The sequence below is a fragment of the Spea bombifrons genome, chromosome 9 (assembly GCF_027358695.1).
Source record: "Spea bombifrons isolate aSpeBom1 chromosome 9, aSpeBom1.2.pri, whole genome shotgun sequence".
Classification (NCBI taxonomy): Eukaryota; Metazoa; Chordata; class Amphibia; order Anura; family Pelobatidae; genus Spea; species Spea bombifrons.
The window spans coordinates 17,660,032-17,675,160 of NC_071095.1; the positions used below are offsets into that span (position 1 = coordinate 17,660,032).

The following is a 15,129-nucleotide window of genomic DNA, read 5'->3' on the forward strand; positions in this document are numbered from 1 at the left end:
CTAATTAATACAAGTATACAATATATATTATATTAATTTGCATAGTTCATTATGTATGCTGTAAAATGCCATTTTTCGGATAGTGTTAAGTGAACCTTAAGAATTATTTAATTTTGCTCCCCCTGTAAGGTTAAAAGACGCAACAGAAGCCGTTTAAATATTGACAGCGTGCAAGCAGAGACGATTATCAAACAGCTGCCCCCTGCCAAAAACTAGCTGGGTTTTAATACTTGTGTAATGCGAACATTGCATATCAGTAAAGTGCCATCGCCTCTGTACATACAGACTTGTTAAACAGTTAGCATCGGCCTGAGAGCAGCATTGGCTGTGGATCTGAGTCCCACCGCAGACAGTGCAATCCAGTAAAAGTTTCCTTGCATTATTAAACCGCAAGCAGATGGTTTACGTACAGTATAAAGAATCTCTACACTCTTGGTTATATGCTTTGTCATAAAATCAAACCGTGGTGGTTTTCAAAGAGTTCAAATACAGCGTTAAGTCGGTTAGGTTCGCGTAGCTTATGAGAAGCCAATGCTGAACCACAATAAACTATAGGCATTCTCTACTGAAAAAGAATCAAAAAGGATTTGTAAGGACACTTGCCGTACATATAGGTCACAGGACAAAAATACATTGTTCAGGACTGGAACCAATGCAACAAGCATCCTCAGTATATAATCCTGTGATAAATAAACATCATAAACCTGCAAACATTTTTGTTCTTCTAAAATTAGAGTTGTGTGAATGGTTTCTGACGAAACTTCCGGCCAAGCAAAGACGAGTGTGAAAATGGCCAAAATCCGGCAAAGTTGCCTGTGTTTGTGACATCAGGTGCTGTCAGGTGGCTTAAACACTGATGCAAGCGACTGCACAAACTCAACCACACAAACTTTTTTGTTTGGAGATAAGGCAAAACTTTTAGGCCAGTACCTACCAATTTTTCATCACTTGGTGTGTCAAAACTTTTAGCACGTTCTTTACTTTTGCTCAGAGGCGGTGCTGATATATAAGAAGATTAAACAGCTTCGTAGGGCCCCAACACTCTAAAGGAGCCCCATTAAGGAGAAAAGTAGGAGATCCGTATGTAGATTCCTCACAAAGTTATACCTCAAATGATGTTATCATAAAGCTCATGCTATTGGTTACAGATAATACATATTATTACTTGTGTTAAAGGTGGAGGTTCAAAAAAATGAAAAATCTCAAATGTCCACACGTGTCGCGTGCGCAGATGGATTCTTTGCTGAAGGAAGAGTCGACATATTGAGCATACTGGATTCCCGTACATCTGTTTCAGTCTTTTTTTAGACCCCCGTACTTTGTCCCCCCTCCACCCATTCCCACTCACACACCCCGTACTTCTCTTCCATCCAGCTTGTAGCTTATGTACAGAGCTCTACAGAGAGTCCCGGATAAAGCTGCCACACACAGTTGTTTCGTTAAAAAGCAGGTGCCGTAGAGTGTTGATTTATCTTCCCACTGGTATCTCCGGAGTCATGCTGAGAAAAACTGCACCCAGCCTCTAAAAAAAGGTGGTGTTATGCTACAGACCAGCACAGGGGGTGATTCTGCGAGGGGCCGGATGGACTGATTTGACACACACTTGGAATTAGATGCTTGTGTCCCAGTTAGGGGTCTTTTGGTGTCCAATTGATACCATGATCTGAACTTGCTGATACAGTCCCTCTAATCTGTGTCTGCGTTATCCAGTAATTTGGCATCGGAGGACAAGAAATGGCCATGCAAGAAGACCTAGCCTGTAAGGGACTCAAGGTAAGAAAACTTTACTGGGTGAAACACATTTACAGGGAAAAAAATGCATGGATTAAAAAACAGAATTCTAACTAACGTCTGCTGGAAAGTTCTGCCTTTCAAACTGGGAAGACTAACCAGTCTTTAGGCTGGATAGAGGACCGACGCTAGCTGTGGCTACTCATCTGTGAAACACATTTAACTATTAAAGCCACCCGGGTGGATTCCTAAGAAGTGCATTAAATCTGCATATTTATTATTGCCAGTCCAAAGCTTGCAGTTCTTGGTAGCCGAACGCGTGTCCTTGCCTATACACGGGTGAGTATGTGTAGACGGTGGTCCTTGACAGATGGCGTTTAACAGGCAGCGAAGCCGGGTTTTAACACCAATGGTTTTGTGTCCGGTTCAGATACGGGGAAGTGAATGACGGCTGAGTCATTTGGTTTACTCAGACCGCTGGCATGTAAATGGTTTAAACTAGATTTAGCACGGTCTGAGTTTCTTTTAACTTGGTGATTTTTCTATTTTCGTGCTCAGTTACCCATTTTGGTGGTCGGTATTCTTGTTGCGGATGACTGTATTGCTGTTTGTGGCTACCTTTCGAGGAATACCCATGCCCTGACATTCAATGTGACGCTACAGCTGTCTAATTGCTGTTGGACAAATAAGTATTTTAGGACCTGGTGGGGTGGAGGGTGTAAGGGGGGATGGAAAGATCACAAGCAGAGAGGTGAATTCCCTTCGGTACTAAAATAGAAACAGGGGCCACACAAGTTGTACCCTACAATGTGTAATGTGTCCAGTGGTGTTTTACACAGTACTGTGTCCCATTCTGCAGAGGGATATTCTGAAATGGGGATAAAGATGACCAACTGATATGGTGACTGGTTTACAGGATAAGAATGACCAAGAGACACTAAGGATCTCACCCTGTATCGCTTGGAGGAGAGATGACAGGGGATACGACAGAAATATATGATTAAACTACATAAGTACAACAGACGGAAGTATGTTTCAAAGGAGGAGAAATGTTAGGACAAGAGACCATAATCTAAAACTGGATGTAATATAAGGAAGTTTAACTTTACTGAGGGTGGTAGATAAATAGAATGGCCTCCCAGCAGAAGGAGTGGGGGTTAATACAGTTGGGAAAATGTAACATGCATTGGATAGTTATGTATATAAGCCAAGACCAAGGACCAGGGAAGGCTTGAAAAAAATACAGATCAGATGGCCCAAACTTTTCATTCCACTCTACTAGAGCATGCGCAACATACACAGCAGGAGTCATCAGGCCATATGTACAATCAAGAAATAACCTGAAATAAATCCCCACTACCCCAGAGCCCCATTCCAGTCACAAATGACTCATGATGTGTCACTAGTCATCGGATGCCAAACACCTGAGTATACTCAGAGCCACCTGATGAAAAGGCAGGGAAATAGTACAGTTGGAGTGCAAGTATATGATTCACGTGGACCGATGTGAAAGCCACTTAGTCACTGCATGTGTAGATCTGCACCATAAGCCAACGATAAAGTGTGTAGATAATTCTGGCTTTGCCACAGGCTGCCACAGATCCCGGCTACAATAAGGTTGACTTTCAAATGTAATATCTCCGTAAGAATTGCACTGGTCCAAGCTACAGGTTCTAATTAATGGGTCTAGTATTAAAAGCCACATAAATAATGTTCATGTTTACTGCCAAACAGAATATGTCATATTTTGAGTGCATTTATAATCCACATGGCAATATTTAAAAGAGCGAGAGCAGCGCAATGAAATAGTAAAGGATTACAGTGAAATCTGCCTTTTTACAAAACCCGATTCCCATCCGACTCCACAGCTGTCCGCAGCCCCGCTAGGAACACATTAGTGATGCATTTCAAGCCCTTTTCCCAAGAGTTCCTCCTGACAAATACAACATGGTCGTCGTCCTGCTCTGGTCGACATCTGGCCCAAAGCACCGCACTGGAGACTTATCTTTGCGACTATTGTTAATTGAAGTCATTCATTTCTCAGTGTATACCTGTCCCTTGATACTACTATTTTGTCTATAATTAAATGCACATGCGAAGAGCCAGCATACGAAGGTAACATCACGTTTACCATGCGGCCGGACGTTCCGATTCTATTTCCAGTGTCATTGTTTCTCTTATTTTCATATCACTTAGTGCAATAGCGTTTACATTTGGAATTTTACGGCATATGACAATGGCCTCGGTACTAAAACAGCCCTCCTCTATAATATTAGCCGGAGTCTAGTTCTGTACAGCCGCTTCCCAATTCATCTATTCCGGCCACACACCAGGTGCCTGTTTTAATTAGCTGCGTTAGCCGCTATAACTATATTTAGTCTGTGCCATCTCCTGTGCCAAATAAAATGTAAGCTTCAAGGCTGCAAACTTTAGGTTTAGGGTTGAGGGTCTTCTCAGGTCATGTAACTCTGTGGGGGGGGGCACATGATATGTATTTATGAATAGCTTTTACAGCACATTATTCTTATTTAACCAATATGGCTACATTTAACAGATTTTCCCCCCACTTCCGTTTCCTCTCCCGTACTGTAAAGTTGCTGATTGTTGTTGACGGGTTCAGCGAGAGGAGGTAGAGAACTTAGAGATAATATTCTGTGAAAGTAGCCAAACTTTGTAAGGATAGTTAGAATAGGTTGTAGGATATAACACAAAGTAGAAATGAACACTAACATGTATTGACAGTTATTAAAAGTTATTACAAAATGTTTTAGTTATTAAAAACGAGCTTGAAAGGAGAGATATTTCTCCATTGATCACTCATTAGCAGAATCTACTTCTGGCTTACGTTCCTAAAAGAGAACCAAGAACTATGTTTATATTATATGCATACAACTGGAACATCATCTTTTTTTCTATTCTTTTTTATTCTTCCAAGTATTTATGCCAATTCCACTGACTTGATCTTTGTCACCACAAGAGTGTTACATTTTGGGTTTTAAATGTTTGAAAATGTACTTGTTTCACACTTTATTTTGGCGGTTTTAAGAGGTATATTTTTGTTTATATTTTTAGATTCGATATTGTTTTTAAAAAATAAACAGGGCATGTCTGCTATAAAATGTATTTATCTTCCGTGTTAAGGGAAGTTTTGGCCAACTGAAACTAATAAACAACGGGCCTCGAGGGCGACTGTTTGAAATGATCTTGAACCTATTAGAATGGAGATTCGTACTGTGGGATTCGTGTGTGGGACTTTCATCCACTTTCACCAATATTGCTGATCTGTATCAGGTCCTCCCGTGAACATGCGTTAAACGCTAAGAGTCATTTAAATTCCACCTGTGAGAAGATCTTGAATACCTAGTTGTGGGTTGTAAGTTCAGAAAGCCGTATTGGGAGTCAATGATCTTCACCCTCTTGCCTGGGAAAGCAATATCCGTTCTCTCTGCTCCCCATTGCCTGAAATGGAAAGACTTTGCAGCGATTACATTCTGAAGACAGAATGTCCTTTCTCAATCCGATAAGACTGATAGATTAACTACTTACATGAATAAAGGTAACTTTATAAAATATTCACTCTTGATTTGAGGAATAATTTCCCGAAATGAAATGATTTGCTTCCTGGAAGTGACGTTACATTGCGAATGATTAAGACATGAAACATATTGAGATTTAAGGTAAATAGCGTGATTTTAGAAACCAGGTAGAACACTGCTTGCGAATATCTGACTGTTCGAGCTCTTTGGCTGGGAAATAACCGAGGCTTCCTTGTGTAATGCAGTCTTTACTAGGAAGAAGTTGATAATTAGCCACGAAAAGGGATTTTTGGAAAGTGGACACGGTATTTTCCATCTGTTTCCGTGTATATTAGCTAACTGAACACACATTTAATACGGGGGAAATATTTTTTATCTTCTTCTTTTCATTTGGTGATAGAATATTTTGGGAGACTCCTTGGAATTTTTATGTTAGAATTAGACACACTTGGACAGATTCTAACCCTGGATTGATTCATCGTGAATATGGTTTGAGTTCCGGACTTGTGGAGTTGGAACAAGAGCGATAGATAAGTTTAGCGCCAAAACGCCTTCTGATCTCCTGAGTTTTAATATGTAAAGGGCAGCTCTGCCTGGGATACGGATCTTGTAACTGACAGCTCCAGGAGCATTCGAAGTCCGCATGGATACGCAGTGACAGCTGCTTCTGTAAGTCTGGATTATCGCTGTTATGGAACAAAGGCAGGAAGATAGTGGACCGTTCTAGCTTTGGACACTGGCTTAGTTTGCAGAGAGTCGCAGGTGAACTAAACAAGTGAAGCAGCCTTTCGCCCCAGCTGTCTACTACAGAAATGTTTGCTGTGTTGCTGTGAAGATTATAACGACTCTCCCTGTATCAGCGAAGGATCCTAGCACTGAAAAGTAAGTCTGCTTCTGCAATGCATTGAAATTGGATATTTGTAACGCACCGTGGGTGATATCTCTAGCAGAACGTCACCTTATGTGCACCAAAAAGGAAAATAAGAGCTTTTTTCTCTCCTTTGAGTATCTAGGCCATAGAATGCGGCAAAATGTGGTCTGTTTAATAAAGACCATCTTGACCCAAGTACAAGCACATTAGGAAATGTATCAAAACGTATGCAAAAGTTGACAGTGAAACTTGATTTAGAGTCAAACCCCTTTATAGCCGACATGATTCCATAAAACATAGAACTGTTCTCTTTCTTGAGTTCTCCACCGGAGTCTTTTTTACAAATCAATGAGGCCCCAGCTTGTGAAATGTCATGGATAGTCAACCAGTTGCGTGAATTCTTTTGTTGTTTTTCATTTTTGTGACATGGAATTTACCGGCAGGTCTGATTTGGCCCATTTATTCTGCCCAGTTCTCCTGCTGTAGAGACTCGTACTTTAATCAGTTCTTGGTCTCGTCTTACATTCAGTAGAGCTTTATGCCTATTCCCATGTAGTGGCCTCTACCGCTTGGAAGGTCCATTGATCTACCACTCGTGAGTAAAGTAAAACTTCCTTACATTGCCTCTAACAATTTGTGAATAAAATCATGCAAACTGGGGATGGTCATTCCAAACACTTCTCTGAATCAGGTTACGACCACTGAAATACAATTAATAGGCATTTGACATTATAGGAAAATATTATTTTTAATATGGGGCACATAACCGAAACTAGATGTAGTTAGGGGATGAATAATTATCTGTCTATCGTAAAGACCGGATAGTGGAACCTGGAACATCGTTTTTAGCTAAAGTGGTTAAGCCAAGTATTATTAGGATCTATAACACATTAAAGGTAAACGCAAAGTTTAAGCCTCTCTGCGAAAACAAGATTTTGGATAATCCTTGCATAAGGATTTTTTAAAGGTACATATTTGCTGTTGGGCAGCAAACAAAACTGTAGTTTGACCTTAAATTACACAATATTTGCAAAGGTTGATCGTGTGTTTCATATGTAGGAATTTAACCGCATGAAGGGCAGAGATGGGACATTGATCTCCTTCACTAGGATTCATTGAGTTACTTTAATGAAATGAAATAGTGCTTTGAAAAGGTTTATTTGTAAATCCATGGGGGGTTCAATCCACTAACGTGGTGCCATTTTTTGGGGCAACTGGGAAAGGGGAACCGGAGCCCCACCTTTACACCAGAAACAAGATTCTCATAAGGCCTTTTGAGCTAAGCGCTGCACCGTTACCGTCACAAAGCAACTTTATATCAAAGACAACCAACGATAGAAACCACAAATGTGTTTTAGATTGGAAATGGAGGGCGATGACCAACTCCACAAGCTATGGGAAAAGATCAATGAAAGATTGAATGAATTACATGTATTATCCTACGTGCCAGATTCGGATGTATCACAAGCAGCTTTACCAAAGCATTATGGAAGGTTTCCGAACCTAACTTCAGCTTTACCTGCCTTGTAAATTTCAGCTGCATTTTCTGTTTTCCTTAAATCTGAGAAAATGTACTCTTCTGCCATAAGATGACGACTGAATTCCGACTGTCCACAAAAACGACCCCAACTTGCAAAGTAAGCGTTTTTGTATCAGGACTAGAAGGGGAGCACCGAGTTTGCACGGTAATATACATCTGTGACATCTTCTTGTTGACATCTGGACACATGTTGATTTGGAAGGAAATACTTCCTATTTCTTTGGAGAGCAATTAACCAAACTCCAGATTGTGTTCAGCCAAGAAACTCCCAAACCCAGCTGCAGCCGCTGCAGAGTACAGCAGGTGGACTTTAAACAGGGTGCCCCCTTTGCATGTATTACGTTTAAATTAGCATGTTTCTTTGGCTTCTGCTCTTTGATCCTCAGAAAACAATTGGGCCCCATGGTTTATTTAAGACCAGAGTCAATACGACTCTGCGGCAGGCGAGATTAACTTCTTGGTCCCTGGTGCAGGTGAAAAAAAAAAAAAAGATATAAATATTTTTTTGAGAGGGTGAAGCAGAGGTCTGGAAAACCAGATGTTCTGAACTTACATCTGCATTTGAACATAAATCTGAATTAATTTTCCTAGGATAACTGGGAGGGGGGTTAAATAAATATTTTATGGTACACTCACTACAGTCATAGGTCATTGGTGGCAAACATATGATAAAGAAATAAAGAAATAAATAAAAGACTTGCCCAACATAAGGGGTATGTGTGGGAACTGCTTAATAGACAACTTCCCAAAAAACAGGGGAGTGATGATGTAACCCAGGGTTGTTGTCAGCTGGACAACGACAGATGCGTGCAGCTGAGGTCAGAGCATGTGAGAATAACGGAGAGCGAAGGCTCTGACAGTGCGCACAGCTCTGTGTAAAAGAGTCTGACATGGGCGCTCTGGGGCGACTATGAGGCGTATAGGGGGATTATTAGTAGAACTTAGGTTCTGTTAAGGTACATGTAGCATTGTTAACCCTCCAAACATACTTAAAGAAGGTTATGTATAAAAGGAATTCTGGTGCAAAATGGCAAAATGGTGATGTCACCCCGGTATATATGTGTATATATGTGTATATATATATATATATAATGATATGTGTATATGTATATATATATATATATATATATATATATATATATATATATATATATATATAAATATATAATGATATATATATATATATATATATAATGATATGTGTATATGTATATATATATATATATATATATATAAATATATAATGATATATATATATATATATATATATAACCCATTTGTCCCTCTTTTTCCACCCCCGACGCTCTTCTTTTCAGAGTGTTTGTGAGGGTATCACAGGGGTTCTAAAATCCTAAATAATATGTATGGAAACAGAAAGCAGTAACAGCGACCGCCTTTTCTAGCTCTTCTGCTATGTGCGCTTAGGGCTGGCCTCCACTGACAGCTTATGCATGAGACATATTTACCAGCTGGGCGGTATTAGCAATGCATTCCTCTACGTGACAGGCAGAAACGGCACAGCTAATACCCGGTGCTGGAGAGAAAGAGCGGTCAACAGATGGTGGCCAGCTACCTCCGTAAAGTAGTGGGCGCAATCATCATCAGCTTTGCTACTATAATTGATATACAATGTTTGTAATATTCATGCTATATGTATTTATGGCACCATCACACTCTGTAGCGTTGCACAACGGGTAAACCAGACATAACAAGTAGTGTTAGTTACTTGAGACTTACAGAAAAGGATGAGGAGAGTCAGGCTTACAATCTAGAAGACGTATGTATGTATTCATATACTGTGCTAGCAGAGCTGCAAGATAGTACATAGATCAAGGTCACAGGTGGGTCTCCTTTATGGCATCAGGGTGTGACACCATATGCAAAGGAAGAAATAAAATGCTAATTTGTATAGAGTGACATCATAGCTTCAGTATAAACGGTAGGAAGCTGCAAAAAAAGAAGACGCTTCTAAGCATTGTACTGAGTTCACAGAAAACTATCTGGCTTTCTCTTATTAGTTGGAAATATATATATATATATATATATATATATATATATATATATATATATTCAGTAACAAAATAGCATTTTTGTGGACAATAACCATGTGTCCTCTTTTGGTCCTGCTAACCACTGCACATGCGCAATAGACTGGATCTTGAGCAATGTTGCTAATAGTTGTATATTGCCAATTAGCAAAATAGGCAAGGGTTCATGTGTAGCTTTGGGTAAATCTAGGCCACATATATCAGTCTAGGACAAGTTGATGTCAATGTATTTAGTGTTTGATTAAATGACACCGCTAATCATTGATCGTGAAGAGAGCAGGTGAAAGGATTAGAGATCCGCTGATACTTTGTTTTGACGGAGAAACATATAATCTAGTGATTAATTAGCTGGCACGTGCTTGGTGCCACAAAATATGATCCAGTTTGTATCATTCTAAAGGAAGAGTACCAGGCACAGGTAGAGTATCCACTAAACAATTATTTACATGTAATAAGCAACCAATACTATATATGTATGTATTTACTGCCTGCGCAGGCTCACATGTACAGTATGTAAGCACATGTTTCCCAAGGAATTTAAATACCACCGTGTTTCTGCCTTGTCCTGGCATTCGTCTGGACGGGGAGTAAGTGGAGTAAGTTTGTCCCTCCCAGTTATCCTGACTATCTACAACCAGAATTCTCCAGGGTCAGGGCTTTGTCTGCTCCAGCTTGTCTATAACCTACGTCTAGGGAAACCAAGCTGGCAGGAGGTTGTGCTGCATACATGGTTGGATAGTTGAAGTACTCAATTCATGTGCTTCTGAAGTACAAGAGTCCTGGCGCAGGCATTGGCCAGAAGGAGGCCACTCATCCACCCTCTTAAACATGTTAATAAAAGTTGAAGGCAATGTGGGACTCCATAAACCAATAAACAACTGAAACTGTTATTATCAAGCATGTGTAAAGAAAATAACTTTAAAAATAAAACAAACTAAGTATGTGTGTTGCTGGACGATGCCCTTGGATAGTCCTTGAGGAACGTGCTAAACGTAGTATGGCCAAGGAAGAGATTGATGGACCTGTATTCCAAAGCTAACAAACCATGTTACTGGTCTGTCTAGAAAAAAAGAGCACTTTCTTATTTCTCTGCCCATTGACCATAAACCACGTGTTCCAAAAGTTAGTTCTCAACAAGTGATTTGCGGAGAGCATCATGAAGTAGTTGATGGAATCTCTCATAGTTAACGTGTATTAAAATGTTTCTTGGTTTCTGTGCACAGAAAATGCATGAGTGAAAACGGTGTGATTTGAATGGACTGGAATGGGTGGAACAGCTGGGAGACGCCATTTCCCGACATGGTCAGATAGCGTCCTGTTTAAGACAGTCCTCCTGCTTATCATCTGTGTGCAAGGTAAGGACCTTTCAAAGAGCATGTAAAATGCTACTCACACCTCACAAATATTCGTAATTGGTCTTTTAATTGGCGTTGTACCGGCTCACAAATCATGAACTGGGTGTGTAAAGTCCCTCTGTGGCCTGCCCAGGCCTAGAAATTAGCTAACCCATTTCTAAAGTTTCTTAGACATCTTTGAAAGAAGGCCGAAATCCAGGCAATGGCATAAGAAAGGTTTTAAAATATATATTATTTCAAATGCTAAACATGATGAATTGTCAATACATTATTTTTTTCCCCCCTTTAGTGGATGCTCAATGTAAAATCGTTAAATGCAATTCAGAATACCTCTCCGCCACCTTTAACCTGAGGGTCTCTAACAGAAATGCTGCGTACTGTGATGCCCTACGTTCCTACTCTCAATGCACACGGAACACTGCCCGTACATGTCGAGGCGACCTGGTCTACCACTCTGCAGTGCACATCATCGAGGACCTCATGATCCAGCACAACTGCTCCAAAGAGGGGCTTACCACCCCTCCCAGGCGGCAACCCCCACAGTCGCTCCCTGAAAACCCTGGGAAACAGGCATGTGACTATGAGAAGATTTTCCGAGAGAAGCATGGGAAAGTCCCAAAGTATCTTCACTGTGCGGTGTTCGGGGACCCACATGTACGCACATTTAGTGGGGACTTCCAGACATGTAGAGTAAATGGGTCATGGCCTCTTTTGGACAATGATTACCTGTTTGTTCAAGCCACCACCACGCCACTCACCAGCTTGTCCAATGCCACTGTAACAAGCAAGGTAAGAAGTAGCGTTTGGTTTTCCATAACCATGGTAGCTGAAGAGATGTGTGCTGCTCTGGAAGAAGTGCACAGGGCCCCAGTTCACTCTGCTACCTACCTGACACCTCCAAGCTCCACTGTGCTCCATTATGGTCCCTTGAGATGGGACAGTTTTCATAAAATCTGGTGGACTGTGGGTGGAAGGATAACGTTTTTTCCAGCAGCACAGATCAACCCCGCATTTTTATAGATAACAAAATTTGCCATTCTCGTGCTCCTTTGTGAAAGGTCAGCATGGCACACTGTACTGCACCCTAACACTAAAGCCAGCCCCGGTTTTAACTTTCTTCACAGCCACTCTACCTCGTCAATTGTTGTTATACTTTTGCCCCTCTGTGTCTAATGTAAATGAGCCCTACCCATCCCCTTTTCAGTCTCTTTCTTTTCCTACCATGTGTTCTTCTCTCTGTGCTTCACTCTTTTCCTCACCCTGACCTTGTATGCCACTCTTTTTGTATTTCTTCTACTCCGCTCTGCCTTCCCCGCGATGATTGGCTTAGTCTTTTTATTCCATACTAGTCGATATACCTCCTTGTGTATGTCTCTTTCTTTCATTTTCTATTTCCTCTCCTTCTGCTCTATTCTACATCCCATAACTGCCCCCTTCTCTCCCTTTCTCATCCCCTTCCAACTGGCTCTTTTGTTTTGCCCAACCACCACCCGATTGAAATCCAAACTATTCTATTTCGATTTGCAATGGAATGTTCACAATAATTACGGAAAATTGAAATTTTTTTTAATCTTTCATTAAAAAAAGCCCCTTTTACCCTTACTTAATCTCTCCAATATTATATTTTTGCTTAATAATATGTCCCATACATTTCTAGGAATATGAGACATTATAGTAATATGAATTTTAAAAAGCAGGTGCATGGAATGGTTTTAAATTTATAGCAGCTGTATTTAGAAACTATATACAAAACATGTTTTTAGGGTTTTTTGTTAAAGAAGAGAATTGGAGGACTTTTGTTTTGGAAAGCAGTGTTTTGTTGATGAGATACACTTAGTTCTAAAAGAGTTCGGAAAGTTAATTGTAACTGTGCCAACATTCCTTTTATAGCTGACGATCATTTTCAAGAGTATGAAGCAATGCATCGAACAGAAGGTCTACCAGGCAGAGGTGGGCAACCTGCCAGCGGCATTTGATGATGGATCAGTCAACGGAGGCAGAAGAGCTGGTGGGAAAAGTCTTACCATCCAGGAGAGGGAGTCTGGGAGCTACATCGAGATCCAGGCCTCGTACATTGGCACCACGATTCGCGTACGGCAATTAGCAAATCAACTTTCTTTTTCTGTACGCATAGCTGAGGAGATCTCTCAAGCTTTCCTCGAGGAGCAGGATTTACAGCTGTGTGTTGGGGGCTGCCCAGCGAGTCAGTGGTTATCCAGGACTAAGGACGTTGGGCGACCATCTTCCAAGAGCATGGAAACGGCCAAATCCCTGTGCAGGGAGAAGTTACCCGTAGAGGACGTGTATTTTCAGTCATGCGTGTTCGATTTGCTGGTGTCAGGAAACACTAACTTGACAAACGCCGCTTATCATGCTTTGGAGGACGCTAAAGATTTTCACCCTGAACCAGGAACATTACATATCTTCAGTGGGGCAGTGGAGCACCCCCACCTGAAGCAAACAATACTTCTGATCTGTTTAATTATCGCTGTGTGGATTCTTTAGCTTTGGGCTGCCACTTGCCTTGTTGGTGTGTGGAAAAGAAGCAGCCATACTAAATGTGAATTTAAGAGATACAGAGAAATGTGGTGGGTTTTCAGTGGCATTTATTCACTATAGAGGGAGTTGGCAGGAGAATTTGTAGGAAAGTTTCGGTAGGAAGTCCCTAAATTCACTTATAAAGGTCCATCTCGCAAATTCTCTGTAAGAAGGGCTGAGCTGGCCATGTATAAAGTATAGTTGAATCAGTGACACGAATTTCAAGGAATCTCACTGATTTAAATAACCTCATACAGGGTCCGCCATGGTCTTCTTGCAGCAGAAGATCACTGGGGTTGGAACTTTATAATGCATCGTTACATGAAACTGCAACTCTCCTGCCAGCTCCTTCTATAGTGACTAGGGAAAAAGGGGACGCACTAATGCTAAAAGGTTGGAGTGGTGTCACTTTAGTGACTGAAAGATTTACAACCTTGAGTACATATGGCCTGTAGAGTAGAATCTCTCCAGTGTATCAAGCATCCCTCCCCAAACCAATGTCTCCTTTTGTAACCTACCCTTGTTTATGTATACATAATAATAAGAAAAATATGAACATTGCTATATTACATTTGTTGTGATACTACAAGCCTATATTCAATTTTTCCAGTAGCTCAGAGTGGGCCTGTGAAATTACATTAATAGGAAACTAATTAATAGTGAATCTGCTGCGTTTTGTTTTTAAAGTACAGCAAAGACATTTGCTACAGAAAGGGAGGATCTCACATGTCATTTGTCTTGAGTTGATGAGTGAGGGTCTCAGTGTTCCAAACAGCTGAGACAGTTGCCAAAGCCATAAGGACTGGCGGGATTGTAACAGGCCAAAACGCATTGGGAATCGTATAAAATACTGATTCATGTGTCTGGGTAGTTACAGTCATATGTGGACAATGACACCAAATCGCTACAAAGATTTTTAGTTAACAACGACCATTCTAGAGTGCTTGTTATACCACAACGTTCCACAAGAGGGCGCTATACATTACATGACAACCACAATGTATCCCACTGTACTATATCTCCCCCATATAGTGTTTATTTTAAATACTGGAAATCAACCACTGTAATTAAAATGTTACAATGCTAATATTATATAAATATTTAATATATATAGAATGAATTATTTAAAATGCTTTCTATTTTTTTATTTTGTTGGTTTTTTTAAACTAAGATGATATATTACGTGGTGTTGGAAGATTTATGGTGTTTCTTCTGTAAATGCTTTTACCAGCGATCACTTTGGATTAAAACGGTGACCCAGTAACAAGGTGATGTTTCCAGTGTAATACCTACAGAAGAAAATATTTTGTCAAAAGCATGGGGTTTTTTGGACTTTGGTGTTATTGTAAATACTATTTTTTTTTACATAATAGTATTAATTGAGCTGAAAGCCTTATCTTTTGGGGAGGAATTGTAGCTGGACCCAGGTTATATCCCTTTTCAGTATTAAAGCACCACATGGCTCTATGTTTTGTGGATATAAATTCAGTTTTCTTACGGTGTAATAAAC

General features: G+C 40.4%; 1 protein-coding gene and 1 long non-coding RNA gene across 4 annotated transcripts in view; one reads left to right on the forward strand and one right to left on the reverse strand.

Moving 5' to 3' along the window:
- Positions 1 to 15,129, reverse strand: part of LOC128504752 (uncharacterized) — a 59,091-nt gene that overhangs the window by 34,707 nt on the left and 9,255 nt on the right. The window lies entirely within an intron of this gene.
- On the forward strand, positions 1,406 to 14,886 carry HJV (hemojuvelin BMP co-receptor). Of its 3 annotated transcripts, XR_008355487.1 has the most exons (5): positions 1,406 to 1,773; positions 10,950 to 11,081; positions 11,371 to 11,870; positions 12,972 to 14,381; positions 14,413 to 14,886. XR_008355487.1 is itself a non-coding variant. In XM_053474941.1 (4 exons), the coding sequence occupies exons 2-4, from the start codon at positions 10,991 to 10,993 to the stop codon at positions 13,584 to 13,586; spliced, it is 1,206 nt and encodes a 401-aa protein (XP_053330916.1). In that variant the 5' UTR covers positions 1,406 to 1,773; positions 10,950 to 10,990; the 3' UTR covers positions 13,587 to 14,886. The 3 variants fall into 3 exon arrangements, 2 of the variants coding, with proteins under 2 accessions (XP_053330916.1, XP_053330917.1); XM_053474941.1 differs by having other exon boundaries at positions 12,972 to 14,886; XM_053474942.1 differs by lacking the exon at positions 1,406 to 1,773 and adding an exon at positions 5,826 to 6,149 and having other exon boundaries at positions 12,972 to 14,886.

What these genes read in the sequence shown, in the direction of transcription:
- HJV (XM_053474941.1), top strand. Translation starts at nt 10,991, where the DNA reads ATGGGTGGAACAGCTGGGAGACGCCATTTCCCGACATGGTCAGATAGC. An exon ending in GCTTATCATCTGTGTGCAAG is followed by an intron (nt 11,082 to 11,370) that starts GTAAGGACCTTT and finishes TCCCCCCTTTAG; the next exon opens with TGGATGCTCAATGTAAAATC. An exon ending in ATGCCACTGTAACAAGCAAG is followed by an intron (nt 11,871 to 12,971) that starts GTAAGAAGTAGC and finishes TTCCTTTTATAG; the next exon opens with CTGACGATCATTTTCAAGAG.